Source organism: Malaclemys terrapin, chromosome 17 (assembly GCF_027887155.1).
Source record: "Malaclemys terrapin pileata isolate rMalTer1 chromosome 17, rMalTer1.hap1, whole genome shotgun sequence".
In the NCBI taxonomy this organism is placed as follows: Eukaryota; Metazoa; Chordata; order Testudines; family Emydidae; genus Malaclemys; species Malaclemys terrapin.
This window is the reverse complement of record NC_071521.1, coordinates 19,715,003-19,732,828: the sequence shown is the minus strand read 5'-3', so window position 1 is coordinate 19,732,828 and position 17,826 is coordinate 19,715,003. Positions and strand designations below refer to the sequence as shown.

The 17,826-nt window shown below is 45.0% G+C and overlaps 1 protein-coding gene across 2 annotated transcripts in view; it reads right to left on the bottom strand.

Moving 5' to 3' along the window:
- The window catches only part of LOC128825424 (ficolin-2-like), a 37,930-nt gene extending 21,127 nt beyond the window's left edge, over positions 1–16,803 (bottom strand). Inside the window, exons 1-10 of one of the 2 annotated variants that reach the window (XM_054007940.1) lie at positions 16,679–16,803; positions 13,399–13,512; positions 13,054–13,107; positions 12,415–12,450; positions 11,899–11,934; positions 11,222–11,257; positions 10,150–10,277; positions 8,447–8,576; positions 7,279–7,413; positions 5,547–6,118 (exon numbers count right to left, since the gene is read on the bottom strand). In XM_054007940.1, coding sequence (XP_053863915.1) covers positions 5,871–6,118; positions 7,279–7,413; positions 8,447–8,576; positions 10,150–10,277; positions 11,222–11,257; positions 11,899–11,934; positions 12,415–12,450; positions 13,054–13,107; positions 13,399–13,512; positions 16,679–16,760 — 999 coding nt within the window. In that variant the 5' untranslated portion in view covers positions 16,761–16,803 and the 3' untranslated portion in view covers positions 5,547–5,870. Of the gene's footprint in view, positions 1–5,546; positions 6,119–7,278; positions 7,414–8,446; positions 8,577–10,149; positions 10,278–11,221; positions 11,258–11,898; positions 11,935–12,414; positions 12,451–13,053; positions 13,108–13,398; positions 13,513–16,678 lie in introns of those variants that run through there. The other variant, XM_054007941.1, reaches the window with a different exon arrangement.
- Between the last annotated feature and the right edge of the window lie 1,023 nt (positions 16,804–17,826).

Below are 17,826 nucleotides of genomic sequence, written 5' to 3'. Positions count from 1 at the left end.
ACAGGGGGATTTCCATGCAGTGGCCTGCCCAAATCTGCTCATAGAGAAAGTGACTCGAATGAGAGAAAATAAAAACAGAATATAAAGGAGAGATCTATTTTGCAGTGGGGAGTATCAGGGACCCTCCCCCACATGCACAGAACTGTCCCCTCCATATTGGTTGCCGGCGGTGGGGTGTGGATGTGCTGTTCTGCAGTGAGGGGTCAGGGGAACCCCTCACAATGGCACTGACCTGTCCCTTCCCCCCTCCCATCTCCACTGTCTGTGCTAGGAACCACTTGCCCTCCATTGTACACTGCACACGGTGCCCTCCCCAGCCATCTGTCCCTTACCAGTGTGGAGTATGAAGCTGCCATTGGGAGCATCCTCTGCCTGTCCCCGGCAGCTGGGCTCGCTCAGCCATTTTGCCTACTGGGGGCTCCCCTGCCCCATTTCCCCCAAACTTGGGGTTTCTCCACCCTGCACCCCCCAACTACCTCTCCACAACATGTCTGCCCCACCCCTTCTGAAACACCTTTAACTCTTCATACACTCCAGCCCACCCACCCCCTCCACCTTCCCATGGACCATCTGTCATCACTGTCCTCGAGGCACCTTGGACCAAATTGGTCTCGGTGTTGGCCCCCTCATCCCTCTGTCCTAGGGCCAGTCTGGGGTTCTTTGGGGCTAAACCCCTGCACTGATGGGGGTAAGAGGTTCTGTCTCCTTTCTCTGCACACTGTCTCTCTCCAGCTGGAGGGGGCTCTCACCTGCCTGCTGCAGGAGAACCGTGCCATGCAGGTAGAGCTGGTGCTGTGGCAGTACCCAGGCTGAGCAGAACCTGCTGCACCTGCACCAGTGCTGGGCAACACCAAGGGACCTCAGCCACCCCCCTCCCCACCAGTGCTCCTGGGGGGCAGAAGCTGAGGGACCTTGCTTATGGTAAAGAGTGGGGAACATGAAGCTTTGGCTTGATTTGGGGGGTGACGTCAGGGCTTTTTGCCCAGGTCTGCCAGGGAAGGAGGGGAAAGGAAACATGTACATTGTTTGTTTACAGTGTTATAGTTTATATGTATATAATTTTCCTCAAGAAGTGTTAATAGTGGCCCGCGGTGCTTACTGCAGCTGCACAGGGGGGCCTCAGGGAATAAAGTTTGGGAATCCCTGCCCTAGAGAAGCCCCTCAGCCCCTACGATCTGGCCTCTGCCCTGGCCTTGCATGCAATCCATTCCTTAGGTGGTGGCGTCCATTGTTTCAGCTATCACCAAACAAAGAGGCATTTAACTGATTCCTCGTTTACCCTGAATGAAAGGCAGCTATCGTGCCTATCAACTTTGTAAGAAGTCACAGACTCCGCTGGATTAAAGACAGGCTTGTTCAGAGCCACCCAACCTGCAGGTTAACAATAATAATATCTAGCTCTTTTATATAGCACTTTCCACCCATAGATCTCAAAGAGGAAAGGGGGAGGGGAGAATACGGGGAAGGAGGAGGCACTATCTGAGATTCTGCTCTCTCCCTTTTCATTTGAGGGCTTTTTCAACAGAAGGTGGCACTCCAGGGGAGCCACCCCGTGAAAAGCCAACTCTGAAGACTAAGGGAGATGGGCGAAGGGACAGACAATCTGTAGCTTCACCACCTCAAACATTCCCTATGTAACTGCTTGCCCCGTATCTATCTATAACTCCAGCCCCCACCCCATGCTTCTTGATAACCCTTCTTCCCCCAATTCAATTAACACTCCTTCACTATCCTATAATCCTCTCTTCCCCCTAACACTCACCACCACCCTTAACTTTCCCTCACAGCCCAAGACATTTTCCCCTCTGCGTCAGTTTTGGCCCAAAATAAATATATATTTTTCATTTTTCTGTGAACAACTGAAAATGCATGTGGAAACTAATTTTTTTTTCATACAAAATTTCCACAGGACCAATTCAATTTCAGACCAGCTCTACTCCTTAAACCTTGCAGATTATTAATTGGGGCTCCCAGCACATCACAAAATGTTCCCCAGGTCCTTCACCCCTCACACAGCATCTCTAGAATGTCCCATAGTTCCCTGAGCCTCAGAAAGCCTACCCCAACGTACATGCGTCACAGAAACATCCACGGTAGCCTCTGTACTTCACAAAATGTCACTTATGGCTCCCAGACTCACAGAATATAGTCTGGGCTCCCTGTGCCAGAAAGAACTTTGTCCAAGGCAAGCAACCTCTCACGGGTCTCCTGGGGCGAACCATCCCTCACAGATTGTCCCACAGAGCTAACAGCTCCTCACAGAATAACTCCCAGAGCTCCCGTCCCCTCAGATAAACACCTTAAGGGTTCCCCACCCCTCAGAAAACTGCCATCAGAGTAGATCTGCCTGAATATCCCTTGGATTTCTAAATGCCTGTAGAATGGCCCCCTCAGATCCTAGTTCCTCACAGAACCTTCTGGGTCCCCCACACAAGCACAGAGCATCTCTTGGCACTCTTGGAAGTCTTCACAGAATTCCTTCTACCTTAAACATAAGGTTAATTCTGCACTTCCTGGAGTTAAGCACACTGATTCCTCAGCCTCTGACCTTGTCCCTTAAACCTAAATGTAACCTCCAGATAATAACCTGTCTCTGACTCTAGACCTAAAACATACTTCCAGGCTTCAAAACCTTTAAATCATTATCCCCTAATCCAAAACCACCGCAAACTTTGACTAAAACTAGTCCCTCACCCTGAGACTCCACCCTGTCCACCTCTGACCCCATCCACTTAAGCCTAAATCCCTGTCATTTAAACTGGAATTGAAGTCTTTGCCCTGTAAACCTAATGCCCTGGCTGCCCCATATGCCTAACTTTAAGCCATGCCCCCTTAGCCTGAGCCCCAGTCACCCACTTCAAACCATGACCCCAAATCTTAATCCCCATCCCCTAAACCCAACTCCATCACCCCTAATTCTAAAACTGAATCCCCTCTCTCTAACCCTTAATCCTCTTCACACTAACACTAAATTGATATCAGTTAATCCTGCCTCACCATCCCTTAAAGCTAAATCTATATCCCTATGGTGACTGTCTGCCAGTAGTGAGAAATGTCACACATGGAACTGCGGAAATCTCCCCGCTTCTTCCACAAGAGGCAAACCTCACACCAAGTAGCTTCAGCAGGCTTCAGGTAGGGGAGTAGGAGACTTAGTCCTTCCCATCCCCCTTATCCCAGCAGCCCAAGAGGTCACTCAGAACTGGAGCAATTGATCCCAGGGATGCAAGGCAGAGAGTCTTCCAGGTGCAGTGCAGTTGCTCTCCTTACCCCTAGCATTTGCCTCCTCTTTCAGGATCATGCTCTTCTAAAAATGTGTCCATTAACATTTGCCTATGAAGCTACTGACAATAAAAACCAAAGCAAAAGCACCATGAGGCCTGGTTGGGACTAGCACAGGTTGGACATTAGAACAACTTTTGCTAACAGTTATACTTAAAAAACAGATATTCAGCCCCTCAGAAAGCAAACTGAAGGTTCCTACCTCACCTTTCACTGTGCCCCCAGGCCTGCCCTCCCCCCACACTCCACCTGTGGCTTGAGACCAGCATGAGCTGCCCCAGAAATCTTTCAGCTGCCTTGCTGTAATGTATATTTATGAATAACATTATGGTGTGTGAGTGACAGAGGAGCCCAAGGTCCATTTTCAAAAGTGAAGGTCAATGGGATCTAGGCTCCTAAATACCTAAATCATTTTAGAAAATGGGGCTTAGGCTTCTCCGTGACTTAGCTCCCTTTGTCCGCAAACTCCTCTCTTCTCTGGGGAATAATATTGGAAACCCCATGAGATGAACTGTGCCTAAGTTACCTGGCTCTGCTCCCTCAGGGCTGATTGCACTAATGTTATTGGCATGGATTGAGTTTTCAGGGAGGTTTGTTTTCTTGTTAAGAGCCTAAAGAGTCTTATTACGGCAGTAAGAGCACTGGCTACTACCCAAGTTCCTTTCCTTCCAGTTAACACTAGAAGGCAAAAATAGATTTAGTAGAACAGAGAGGGAGGGAGGCACTGAGGGACTCATAAATATTAATCTGCCTAGTTACGAGAGTTGGAGATAGGGTATGGATGGACGTGACCCCTGCTGGAATGTGATTGCAGTGTTTATGCCCAGGACAATATAGAACAATGAAACATTCTGGAACTCAATGTGGGGGAAGGGTCAGACCAAAGAGTGTCTCAAAGTTCAAGGATTTTTACAAACGTTCTGTGCAGTGTTTGTGTAGCTGTATTGGGCCCAGAATATGAGAGACACAAGGTGGGTGAGAGAATATCTTTTATTGCCTTCAGTTAGTGAAAGGGACAAGCTTTTGAGCGACACAGAGCTCTTCTTCAGATCTCTTCTTCCTGAACAAGAGCTCTGTGTAGCTCGAGAGCTTGGCTCTTTCATCAACAGAAGTTGGTCCAATAGAAGATATTACCTCACCCCCCTCGTCTCTCTTGATTTAAAAAAATGGCAGCCTAATCTGGATGACATTGGACGGGGCTGAAACTTCTGTTGAGCAGAGACAGAATCTTCACTGTGAAACAAAATGAAACATTCTATTTCCACAATAAAAAAAAACAAAGCAAAAGCACCACGAGGCCTGGTTGAGACTAGCACAGGTTGCCCATTACAACAACCTTTTATTAAAGTTATAATAAGACGTGCAGCTAAAAAAAAAAAAGCAAACTGAAGGTTCCTACCTCAGCTTTCACTGTGCCCCCAGGCCTGCCCTCCCCCACACTCCACCTGTGGGCTTCAGACCAGCATGAGCTGCCCCAGAAATGTTTGAGCTGCCTTGCTGTAATGTACAGTTATGAACAACATTTTGGGGGGATTTTCAAAAGCATCTGAGTGACTGAGGGGCCTAGGGCCCATTTTCAAAAGTGAATGTCAATGGGATCTAGGCTCCTAAGTATTTAAATCCCTTTAGAAAATGGAGCGTAGGCTCCTAGGTCACTTAGAACTTTTTTAAAATGTTACCCAAAGGGTACGTCTACACTGCAATCAAAGACCTGCAGCACGGTTGGGGCTGGCCCAGATCAGCTGACTTGGGCTCACGGGGCTCGGGCCGCAGGGGTAAAACTTGCAGTGTAGGCATTTAGGCTTGGTCTGGAGCCTGGGCTCTGATATCCTGCAAGGACGGAGCGTCTCAGAGCGGCTCAAGGCCAAGTCCAAAGTGCAATTTTTAGCCCTGCAGCCTGAACCCCGAACCCCAGCTGACTCGGGCGCTGAGACTTGGTGTTGTGGGTTTCTTATTGCAGTGTAGACGTACTCTGAATGACTTAGAAGCACACATGCCATTGACTTTTAATGGCACTTGTGTTCCTAAGTCACTCCGGTCCAGAATGTTAAAGGGATTTAGGCACCTATCTCCCAGACATCTAAATACCTGTAAGAATCTGGCCAATAAAACACCATGCCCCTCCCGCAGAAGCCCTTCCGCATGACGTTTGTAAAGGATTGCAGAATGGGGATGCTCATTATCTGGACAACAGAAACCTGCTTAGAAGGATATTCCTATGTCAACCCTAATTATCTGGAAACAAAGTGCAGCCTCGGTTACCTTATAAAGAAATGTTTTATTTAGTTCTCAAAATGATCAGCAATGCAGAGCAGACAGAGTGTGAAGGATTTCCAATTGTTCTCAAACCCTTTGATCCATAACTCCGTCTCTCCCCACCTTGCACTGCCACTAGATGAACCATGGAAAACCTCAGCTGGCAGGTAAGGTGGCCCAGCATGCAATAGCAAGTCAGGTGCCAGCAGAAAATAGCAATCTTAAGGAGAGGGGGAAGAAACCCAAAATTATTGATAGAGGTAGCGGCATACAAAATAAGTTTACTCCGGTGACGCGTTCACTGCCGTGTGATCGCCTGCCTTCCTGCTGGGCTAAACAGGCCTGAATTTCATTTCGGACCGTTTGTAGGAGTAGTTGTACCCTTTGCCTGCCTGCCAGTTCACACCATCTGCAAAGCTGCTATGGGCTCCCAGCCAGTACATCCCATTCAGGTTGGAAGTATGGCAGCTACTGTACCACCAGGCTCCCTTGTAGGTTGTTGCACATGCGCTCGAACCAGGATCTTGCTGTCTGTCTTTAGTTGAGAACAGCATGTTGTTGTGGCCGGATAACGAATCCCCTGTGTGAAGTAAATGAAATCACTGTTTATGGCAGGTCGCAGGCAGTTTACTTCCTCATTGGCCAAGTCTAATGTTCCTGGAGTCATGCTGTCCATTTCCCCCTTTCGTGAGGCACTCAGAATCCCTTGAACTATAGACGGGAGTCTGAAGCTTAATTTAACTGCTTCCATCTCGGTTCCTGATGCGGCAGATGCTGGGTTACATACCACCTCCAGCTCTTCTGAGGTGCAGGTATTCCACAGAACACCTGTGGTTAAGTCACTTGACTAGGACTCAGAATTTCTGGGTTTTCTACCCAGGTTTGTCACAAACCTCCTGGGAGACTTGGGACAAGTCGCTAGAAAGTCAACGGAAGCTGGGTACCTTAAGCCTCTCTGAAAATGGCCATCATAATATATCTGAACTTCAGTTCCTTAGCTGTAAATCATTCTTCCTTACTTGCACCCCCTGTCTCTTCTATTTAGCTTGCCACATCTCTCACCATGTACAGCACCTACTAACTGATAGTACAACAGTACGTGATCTCATTTAGATCCTCTAGGTGCTATCATGGTATAAACAAACAATAACTTCAAAGATCATGCCTGTTGACTGCAGCAAACCCAGCAGGACCAAGGCCAAATTCCTTTGAGGAAGGCTGGGATAAGTTGAGAATCCATAAAATTATACACAGGAGGCCTGAAAATGGACCCATATCAAACCAGATTGCTGCTTCTTTCTGCTTCTAATCTTAGTTTAAGTCAGCTGGTGCAGCAATTCATGAACACGATAAATACAGCTAAACCAACTTTTTCTAACCTCAGAGGTTCATTTCAGGATCCATTTGAGGTTGCGGTGAAGATTCAGGTCTGCTCTTCCCTTATCCGACTAATTCTTCCCATCTGTAATGAAGCTCACCTGCAATTTACCTGGACCATGTTTTGAGCTCTTGACTCTGTCCTGACTCAGGTAAAATGCCCAGTGAGTTTGATGGGAGTTTGCCTGGATAAGGACTGAATAGAAGTGGGTAATAACCTCAGGATTTGGCCTTAGAAAATGGCAGAGTTATTGTAGATGAGGAGAAGTTTAACTTACTTTTGCTCTGGGATTCTGTACACCTCCAATGGCATTGTACCATTTCTCTGTGCTATGAAATGTGGAGACCATGCATGGCACCTACCTGCATTACCCCCAAGGAAATCTCCAAGAATCAGCTTGTAATTTTCAGTCTCTCCTAAAATTTTGAATGACTTGTACTTGGCAAACGCATGGTTGTTATCGAAATCTGTGAGGTCAATGCGAAGTTCATTAGCTCCTAATGGAAACAAATTGGAAAGAAAGAAAAGAGCTCATCAGGTTCCAGCCACATTTTACATCTTTAGGAGTTCCTTCAACTTCACCTCACCTCTAATAGAGATAAACCAGCAACACCCTTCCCTTCAGCTCTGACACCAAAACCTCCCCCTTTCCACTGGAGTTATTGCTCACCCATCCTAGACTGGTAGGTTGCACCTCTTATCTTGGTTTCATCTACATCTTAAAACCCTCAGTGCCAGAAAAATTAGAAGCAACCATAAAGAAACCCTCGAAACCTTCCCTGGTTATGCATGACTGAATGCCACGTGCTGAGCAAGAAGATATTTGACATCGGTTTCATTAGCTCCTACTTGCAGAGTAATAATGACTTTTTAAGATGTTTTGCTAATGTGTTGAAAACCTGATTGATCAACTGGTTTGCAGAGAGATAGAGAAGGGCTATTGGCAGCTGGAAAGAGTTCTCAAGAGGCCCAGATTTTGCAAAACAAACCCTTCTCTACATATCCTGCATTACTTTTAGAGTTCTCGTTTGCCAAAGTAAGAAAAATCAGCAGTCTCTGGATACTTGCTCTTCCTTAACTTGAGACCAACAAACACCCAAACAAGAGGGGCATAAACAGAACAGCTGTGTCTGGTAGGAAGGAGAAGATAGGAACTTCTGGTAAGGAATATTTGCCATTTGATTCATCACTCTATTTGCCAAACCTTGATTGGAGCCACCAGTGTTAGCTGGTCCAATGAGATTTCACAAAAGGACCCTTTTTGTAACATGCATGTCCACTATTACCAGCATTTAACATTTTGTGGCCTTGCATAGAATTAATAGTGCACCTTAACAATTATGGGATGGCAGCCGCTGTGACACTATGCCCCAAGTTCACCATAGTAATATTATTATGATATGATTATGGCATAATTATGATGCATTTTGTACAAGGTCATGTAAGGTGTCATTGGAAAATGCTCTACAGTCAAGTATATAGAGAGAACTTGGTGGGGAAAAGTGCACATGATGCATGTTTTTTAGTTACCAAAAGAGGTTAATAGGTGAATATTGTCATTTCCCAACCAGAATTCTGTCAGGCGGCTGCCAAAACCGCTCTTGTATGAATTCCAGTCACGGAAAAAGTCCACTGAACCGTCTGCCCGCCTCTGGAAAACCTGCGGGGAAATGAAAGGGATGCAGGTCGGTTTCTTTCCTGATACACAGGCCATAGAATCTCACCCAGTACTTTCTGCCTCGAGCCCACCAATAGAAGTCTAAAGCAATGAACAAATACAATTTCACCTCTTACATGCTGGAAAGTTAAGGAATGACTTGTACATAAGGAAGAAGTAAGTGTCATAAGATAGGTTTCAGAGTGATAGCCATGTTAGTCCATATCAGCAAAAACAATGAGGAGTCCTTGCAAGAAGGAGTGAATATTAATGAGGCCAATGTAGTCAAGGTGGCTCATTTCAAACAGTTGACAAGAAGGGGTGAGTTTTTGTAGTGACCCATCCACTCCCAGTCTTTATTCAGGCCTAATTTGATGGTGTCCAGTTTGCAAATTAATTCCAGTTCTGCAGTTTCTCGTTGTCAACTGTTGACAATAACCCACTTCCACCTTAATTGAATTGGCTCGTTAGCACTGACCCCCCACTTGGTAAGGCAACTCCCATATTTTCATATACTGTGTATATATACCTGCTACTGTTTTTTTTTTCTACTCCATGCATCGATGAAGTGGGTTTTAGCCCACAAAAGCTTATACTCAAATAAATTTGCTAGTCTCTAAGGGCCACAAGCACTCCTCGTTGTTTTTGTCATAAGATAGCAGCTTTGGACAAAAATGACGAATAAAGAGCTTGTCTACAGCCATGTTCCAATTGTGCAAGTGAAGCTTTCTGAATACCTGGTGCCTTAACACCAAATAGGGAAATCCTCCCACTGTTGGGTTAATAGGTTTAACAGGGAAATTGGAAGTTAAAACAATAAAATGATATTAAGAGCTGGTCAGAAAATGCAGTTCCATTGAAACTGAAATGCTTCATAAAATCGTACTGCACTCCTCAACATTTTGTACTATATATTATAATATAATCAAAATGACACATTTGTGCTGATATTATCTAAATGAAACATTTTTGATTGATCCAAAACAAAAAAAAATAGAATATTCCTTTGGAGAATTTTAAAATTTTCAGGTTTCATTCTGATTTGTAAATAAGCCAAATTCTGAAATAGTGAAATCCTAGTGAAACAGAATTCCTCTACATTGCACATATTTTCCCTCCTCTTTCAACCCCATTTTACACAATGGGCTATGGGGTTTTCCTTTTATAGTACTATAGGTATTGGATACAAAGGTAACCAGAACCTGTAAGACCTCCCTTATCCCCATCAGCTCTTCACTTTTTTCCTCATCGTGTGCACCTCCTCTTCCCCCAAATTCTGATGGAATAGATTTAAACCAGCTCCCAGCATCAATTTTATCTTAAACACACTGACAAGTTGGGAAGTTTCTGTTTGAAGTCCTGCTTGTACGAACATGTATCACTGGGACAGCACAAAGAAAGAAATTTCATTTTCAACAAGGGTTACAAATGCCTTCACATGGTTGATGTCCTTTCTAGGAACTGACTTGTTTGAGCAAACCCTTGGCCCCACTCCACTCCCTGTGAAATCCATCAGTGATTTGCATTGGCTTTGATGACAGCAAGAATGGGCACTCCAGGATTTGTTCTCACTTACTATCCATCCACCTCCATCTGTGTCCATGTCACACAGCACGGTCATGGCGTTACAGTCATGCGGGTAGATGGTGTACCAGCCGCTCATGATGTGTCCTTTGGCTAACAGCTCCTTGCAGTTCTTCGCTCCTGGAGAGGATGGTAATTTAATATTCTAAATAAATTTTGCTGGAACGGATAATAACACAAGCAGCATTGATCCCTTTTCAAGGAACTAGGAATTTCAAATAGTTGTCTTTGGAGTTTCCAAACCCTGGAGTGCTGGACTTCTTTTTAACCAGCTTCCTAAGTCCTGACTCCTGTTTGAAAAGACAGCAGCAAAACGGCGCATTCCTGATGAAACTGACTCCCTCAGACTTCAAATGGCAATGTGCACAAGGAACCACAGTGGGTTTTAATCATTAGTCCATCTTACAGGATTACCTGCTTGTATTACATTCAGTAGGGTTTCTGGTATAACTGAACCTCATGTAACTCAATAATGCTAACATAGCAGAAACAGGGGTCAATTACACTAGTTGCTACAGAAGTCAGAATGAATTGCAAGCACCTTCAACTGTGGTTCAACACTGTGAACTGAGTTCCAGGTCCCTTGAATGGGATGAGTTGACAGCTCACGTCATAGGCGCCGACTCCGTGGGTGCTCCGGGGCTGGAGCACCAATGGGGGAAAACTGGTGGGTGCTCTGCACCCACCAACAGCTCCCCGCCCTGGCCCCCCACCCAAGCTCACCTCTGCCTCCTCCCCTGAGCGCACCTTCCCCGCTTCTCCCCCTAGCTCTCAGCGCTTGCCGCCGCAAAACAGCTGTTGCACGGCAGCAAGCGCTGGAAGGGAGGGGGAGGAGGGGGAATGCGGCGCACTTGGGGAAGAGGCAGGGCTGGGGCAGGGATTTGGGGAAGAGGTCCAATAGGAGCAGGGAGGGGGTGGAGTTGGGGCGGGGACTTTGGGGAAGGGGTTGGTATGGGGGCAGGGCAGGGGTGGAGTCGGGGTGGGGCTGGGGTGTCAAGCACCCACTGGCACCAGGAAAAGTTGGCGCCTATGGCTCATGTAATGTGATTCTGGGAAACACTCACCTGTCTTACAGTGTACGTCCTCCAGCTCCTTCTCGGCTGTTCAGGAAGAAAAACAAAAGGGAGGGGGATTGAAACTGGGAAAAGAATGATATTTTCCTAAACTCCTGCTCAGGCCACAAGGCCTTTATGTATCATGAGTTAAGAGACAGTGAAGCATCTTAACGCATATCTGACTCCAGCTACCAGTATGTGGAGACAAGTCCTTCCCTAGACAAAGATCAGTGTCCTACATTCTCTCCAACCACAGATTTTACTTCCCACAGCCCCATCCATAAAAATAACATCCACTTACACCTTAGCTAACATTCTTCACAAGCTGGGAAACATTCAGGCAATTGCAGGGTGTGAAATAAATTTTATCCCTTTAGTTCCTTCTGTACCAAAGATGTACAATTTCACACGTTGGCTGTGATCTGAGCCTCCCCAAACTTTCAGGGGAGATCAGTTCTGGATCCAAATGAAGATGCACATGTGACAGCCAAGGCTCATCTCTAATTATTGAATTCAAGGGTTTTTTTCACACTCTTGGATAGCTCCTCAGCTACAGGGATATTAACAAATTCAGTATTGTGCGCAAACGAATTACACTCTGAAAGTTTCCTGTGAGTCAAGTGTACTGCTTTTAAAATGAAATCGAAGTATACTCTTGCCATAAAAGAAATTGTAGATGTTCTTACTTATAGTTCCAGGTACTCCAATGTCTCCTTTATCTCCTAAAAACACCCAAAAACACACGGGAACAAATCACTATACAGCCAAGAGACAGCATCCTGATCTGAGTGCTCATCCCAGCATTTGTTATTAATTCCATGTTGGTGTAAAACCCCAGTTCCCCCTACATCACCCCATGGAAAAAGTATTAACCAATCCAGAGTTTGATAAGCGTGATGAAGAGGAGAGAGGGCCAAATTCTTTTTCACATCGGTGCCACCCCAAGGACTTCATCCGAGTTGAAGGGGTACAAATGAGAGGGTAATTTGGGCAACTGTGTATCTTGAAGTGGTGGTTTGTTTGTTTTTTTTCATTTTTGAGATGAAGGCTGGAATTTCTAAAGGAGACCCAGAAAGTTAAGTGTGCAATTCCCATTGACTCTGGGACACATTGGGTGCACTCCCTACTGACTCAGTCCCTATCACTATGGGTAATACCTAAAAGACAGGCTCAATAAGTAACAATTATTGGAGGTCTCTTACCTTTCAGACCAGGAACACCAATGTCACCCTTCGCTCCTGGTGGAAAACAGAAAGAGTGAACAGAGACGTAGCAATCTCAATGAGAGCTTACAACTGGGGTTCTATTGGGATAAGAGCGGGGTGAATACTGAAAACACAGATCTGTGAATTTGTTTGTGAAAAAATGGCCCAAAATGTAATTAATATCCATTCAATGGAGTCTGACTATTTGCTGTTCATGAATATTTAGATCACTGCTAGTATTAATGAAACTACTTACATGTCCTGCAGACTGCATGAATTCATACCAGAAGTTCTTCAGTCATCACTCTCATATTAAAAGGATTCAATCAACTATATCACGTGACTCCACACCACAAATTACCAATGCCTGTAGCAAGCATTTCACAAAACAGCCACTGGCTGAGAATACTTTGGTGAACATCAGGAATAACAGATACATTCTTAGCAATCAGGAACAGTTCATGAGTGAGTCATAAAACAAAGAGAGGCCTAAATTTGATTCAGTTCATGCTCTAAATTGAGAAAGAGACAGATGTGGGGAGGGGGTTGTTAAATGTTTCATAAAAGGAAAATTCAAATGTTAAAAATTATTTGATGGTAGTTAAACAAATTTACTTAGTCTTTTTATTATTTTACCTTTCTCCCCAGCTGGTCCCATCTTCCCAGGGCTCCCCTGAGTTCCCTTTTCTCCTACAAACACAGAGAATGAATTTAAACATTTTATATATATTCAAACACAGAAGAAATTAGAACAGACCTGAGCTCCCAATTCTACCCTTTCTGGCTTAATCCTAAAGTAATGTAAAGCGACACTAAAGCGTACGGTCCCAAGCCAGTTTTCATCAGTGGATGATCTTGCTAAAAGACCATGTAAATTACATGCAGGATTTTAATCAGCAACACTATGGTTATTTATTGAGTAATTCATGTTTCTGCCTGCACCATCCAAAGCCGATTCTCACTCAGTGCTGAGGAACGTACCTCTCATTCCTGCAGCTCCGGGTTCCCCTTTGGGACCTGTGGCACCAGGAACTCCAGGGCATCCTTGCAGAATAGCGAGCCTCTCGTTACCACTGAGACCCACCACTTTCACTTCTGGAGACATAAAATAATCATTATCAGAGACACAGGATGTGGGATGTTCTGCAAATTGTGAATTCCAGGCGGAAGCACAATACGTCATGAGATCTAACAGAGCCCTTTGCTTGACTAGAAAGGCAAATACAAACAAGCAATGTAGCTGCCAAGTCCTAATCAAGGGATGATACAGGCACAAGTAGGAGGAACAAGCCCCTTGACCATCTGAGCCCAACCCCAGAGTGCCTCTCCGTGGCTCCCACTGTGGAGGGCTGCAGAAGAATCTTCTTTGGACCTTGGGGGAAGCTAGAGTCAGAGTGGAAAACCTCTGCCCCAAACTCCCCCTCCGGCTGTGGGTTTTCTGGCCTGTCCCTCTGTGGTTCAAACCCTCCTGTCCTCTCAATCCATATTTCCTCTTGCTCACAGACTGAAGTTTCAAGAGCTTCCATAGTCCCGACTGCATTGAGATTTGCATTTAAAGCAGAGATTAAACCTCCTTCTTACATATGTGTCATGTAATTCATCATCCCCAAACTTACAGCAGTAATTCTGAGCACAGAATGGAGCTTCTGAGAAGTCCACTAGCTTGAGATATAATCCCTTAAAAGTTGGCCCTTAGAAAAAGAAGTTTAAAAAACAAATCCTTTGGTCCCTCTAGCAAAGACGATAAAAGGGACGTGGGGGTGGTATGTTCATGACACCTGCATGAAGTAAAGATGATTTTCATCCATGATTACATTTACACATGGCAAATCTTTAACACAGTACAGGCAGTCCTCGGACTTACGACACAATTAGTTCTTGAAAATTGCATCGTAATCGAAACATCGTAACTCGGAACTGCAATCCACTCCACTGTGGGACCGAGCATCATCGAAACCAATTGTCGTAAGTCAAATCACGGTGTAAATTCAGAAACGACGTAATTGCCGTTCGTCGTAAGTCAAACATCATAAAGTCGAGGACTGCCTGTAGAATACATGACCATGACAGTCCTTCATTGTGTGAACAGTAGGTTTCAAAACAAGGCTGCTGGAAAGAAAGGGGCAAAGGATCAGATCTTCAGCTGGTGTAAACTGGCAAATTGACTTCAACAGAGATTTGCCAATTTACACCGATTCATCTAGCTGAAACACTGATGTATTGACAACTGTGTTAAAATGACAAGCTGTCACTTTATGTTCTAAGGGGTTCTAACTCTCTGCGTGTATGCCATGAACACAACAACTGTAGCTTGATATAACAGCAGGGTCAGAGTTAGAAAAAGAATCAGAAACATTTTATAAAACCGCATTGTGAGAAAGTTACAGGTACTAACCCATACAAGATATCACCTGTAAATACTGAAAACAGGGAAATGAATAATAAACATCAACAACTTCCTCCTAGCAGAAATTGCCAACATTGCAACACATGTGAAATGTGATATGTGAGAAGCATGTTTTGAGTCTGGGATTCTACTTGGAAATTGTTCACTGATGGCTTCACTGTTCATTTCCCTGTTTTCAATGTCTGTGTAGGTGATGGAACATATAGGTTAGTATCTCTAACCTTTCTTACCATAGCTTTTAGTTTTCTACATACTGAAAGCCATTTGTGAAGGTGATCTAGGAATGAGATTTATACAAGAATGTGTATTAAAAGTGCAAATTTAACTATATATAACATGTTAGAAAATTCCAAGTCTTGAACCCTTTAAAGTACTTTCTGAACTGAAAGCCTGTGGAACAACAGAATGGAATGAAGATTAACAACTGTGCCTCTGTTGGTTTATAGCAACCTGAACCGCAATAGAAACTATCCACCACCAAATAGCTCAATAAACACAAGTCTGTATGGAAGAGAAAACAAAACAGCTTTCCCAGCTCCTTGTATCCAAGTGCACAGGGTAACAGAGCCTGTCACCAAACCATATCTTTTGGTGCATCCTTTGTACTAAGGTGCCATTGATAAATGTTGAAGAGATGTTATAAGCACATTAGAAACACAAGTCGTAGGCATTATAGATGGTGCTAAACACATCAGCAGAAGATGTTATAGATGGTTTTATTCAAAGGTTTATTATAGTAAATAATCATTCGTATTATTGATTATTATAAGCCGTGGTGAGCACCCCATTGACTTAATGGACACTAGGACAATCTGTAGCCATAGACAAGCCATGTATTAAAACATGTTAATCATTTATTAATTGTTTAATAATGGAACCTTAATCGAAAAGGGGATTGTGTTCTGGATGTGCATTAGTACAGCTGCATTTTCCCCCTTATTCTACATTCCACATCAATTGCAAGACTCCGGGTAATACCTCCCAGGGGTAAGGGAATGAGGAAACAGTGTTGTGTAGCCCATACATTGGCTTTGTGGGGGCTGGCACATAAGCAAGTCTTTCATTTCATGAGGATGATTAATCAGCCAGAATTGGAGCGACTGGGGATGATATTGGAGATGGTCTCATTTTGAGAAGGGGAGTTTTTCAAAGTTCCCCCTTAGTAATTGGGAATTTTACAGCCTTGTCTCCCTCATCCCCACGTCCTCAGGTCTGCCACAGCCCGGAGAAGAGTCCAATACTAATGGGGAGAAGCTGGAAGCTATGGAGTGAGTCTGATGTGTCCAGTTCCTCCTCGTTCAGAGCTCTGCTGTATCATGTGTGTTCCCCGCTTCTCCTCAGAAATCAGCGGAAAGTCCTTTCTACGTGCTCCATGGAGTTAGGGCCCCTGGCTCTGGGGTAATGAGGGAATGGAACTAAGTGGGCAGATGGTCCCAGCAACATGCTCCATTTGGGACCCAGGGAATTTCCCATCAACACAAACTCCCACTCCACAGCATCCCCTTCCCAGAGAGGAACAGTAAGGGGTAGGCATGGTGGGGTTGCCAATGGTAGCACAGCCATTCAGAGAGCCATGCTGCCGAGGAGCATGGAGGAGCTTCCTTTCTCCACAGTTCTCTGGGGTTTGGAGGCTGGGACCCTGCCCCCCTCACCCACAAATTCCTCTCTCCTACGGGGAGTGTTTCTTAGAAACCCCATGAGATGAACTGTGCCTTGGCCTGGTGTCCCCTTCCTGTGACCTCACTGCAGGCGAGTCTACAGTGGCGCTTCGCCATCAGGAGTGGACAGTAACTACTGCAAAGTAGCTAGTCAGACCCATGTTGTTAAAAGGTAACAGCTTTGTTCCTCACTCACCTGGGCAGGTGTCCTGAACCTCACAAACCACAGCTGCTAGACAGAGTAAGGCGAGGAGGGTTTGCTGTACAGCTTTCCCCATGGCTGGTGCTGGTCTCTGCAACGGCAGCTCCACTCGTCTTCTCACTGCCCTCTCCTCTCCTTTAGCATTTCAGAGCTGAGAGACTTTTCCAGGCAATACAAATTATAATATTAAGCTCCACCCCTGACCTCTCAGTCTCCTTAGCCAGTCTCTATAGTCCAGTTTTTTCCCCTGCTGGGATCATTGTACAGGAAGTGTTGCCACGTGGATACAGGAAAATCCGCAAAAGGGTTGACCTTTTTTTTTTTTTTTTTTTTTTAACATATAAAACCTCCTGTGGCCTTCTGGTTCCATTCTTCTGGTTCCCCTTCGGAGAGCCGGGGGATTTACACTGAACGTAGAGCTGTCAGTGGGGAGGGTTATTAGGAGCTTAATTCCAAAATACTGAAGAACTAACCCACAACTACGGAACTAAATACACCTCAGACAAGTCATTTTCATGCAGTGGGTCCTGTATAAGTGGTTACCACACTCAAATCTCTTGCCCTTTATAAAGCAGCAGCAATGTCCATCCATGCTCTGTGCATTTGCATAATTTCAGTCACACACATACACATTTGTATTCTGCTCTGTTCAGGTTCTTATATCAGGCCCGTCACCTTGGTGTGTGAGCACCTTCCAGAAAGGCATGAAGCCTCGTGATGTTTGGATTCTTCCTAATGGACTGTCCCACCTGCTTTAGGATCTGAGACAAATAACACTGAAATTAGTGGAAACCCTCCCATTGATTTCAATAGGGTTTGGATCAGCCCCTGAATAAATACCCATCAACAGAGCAACAACCCCCTTCCTGTGGCAGGTATCTTAAAAAAAAAAAAAAACCCTCACTCCAAAATGTTTGGACTATTAGCACCCCCTAGGATGTAAGAGATCCCCTAGTACGCCTTTACCTAGCACCTGAGCAGAGCACAGACAGAATAGGGAGGTGGGTTAGCACTCTGAGCCACCCCTCAACTTTGACGAGAGTCATACTTCATATGGACACCAATAAAGGTGCCTGCTGTGATGTATCCCTTTTGGTTCTTTCATTTCTCCCCCAGGTTCCCTATAGATAGGAGCCCTCTTC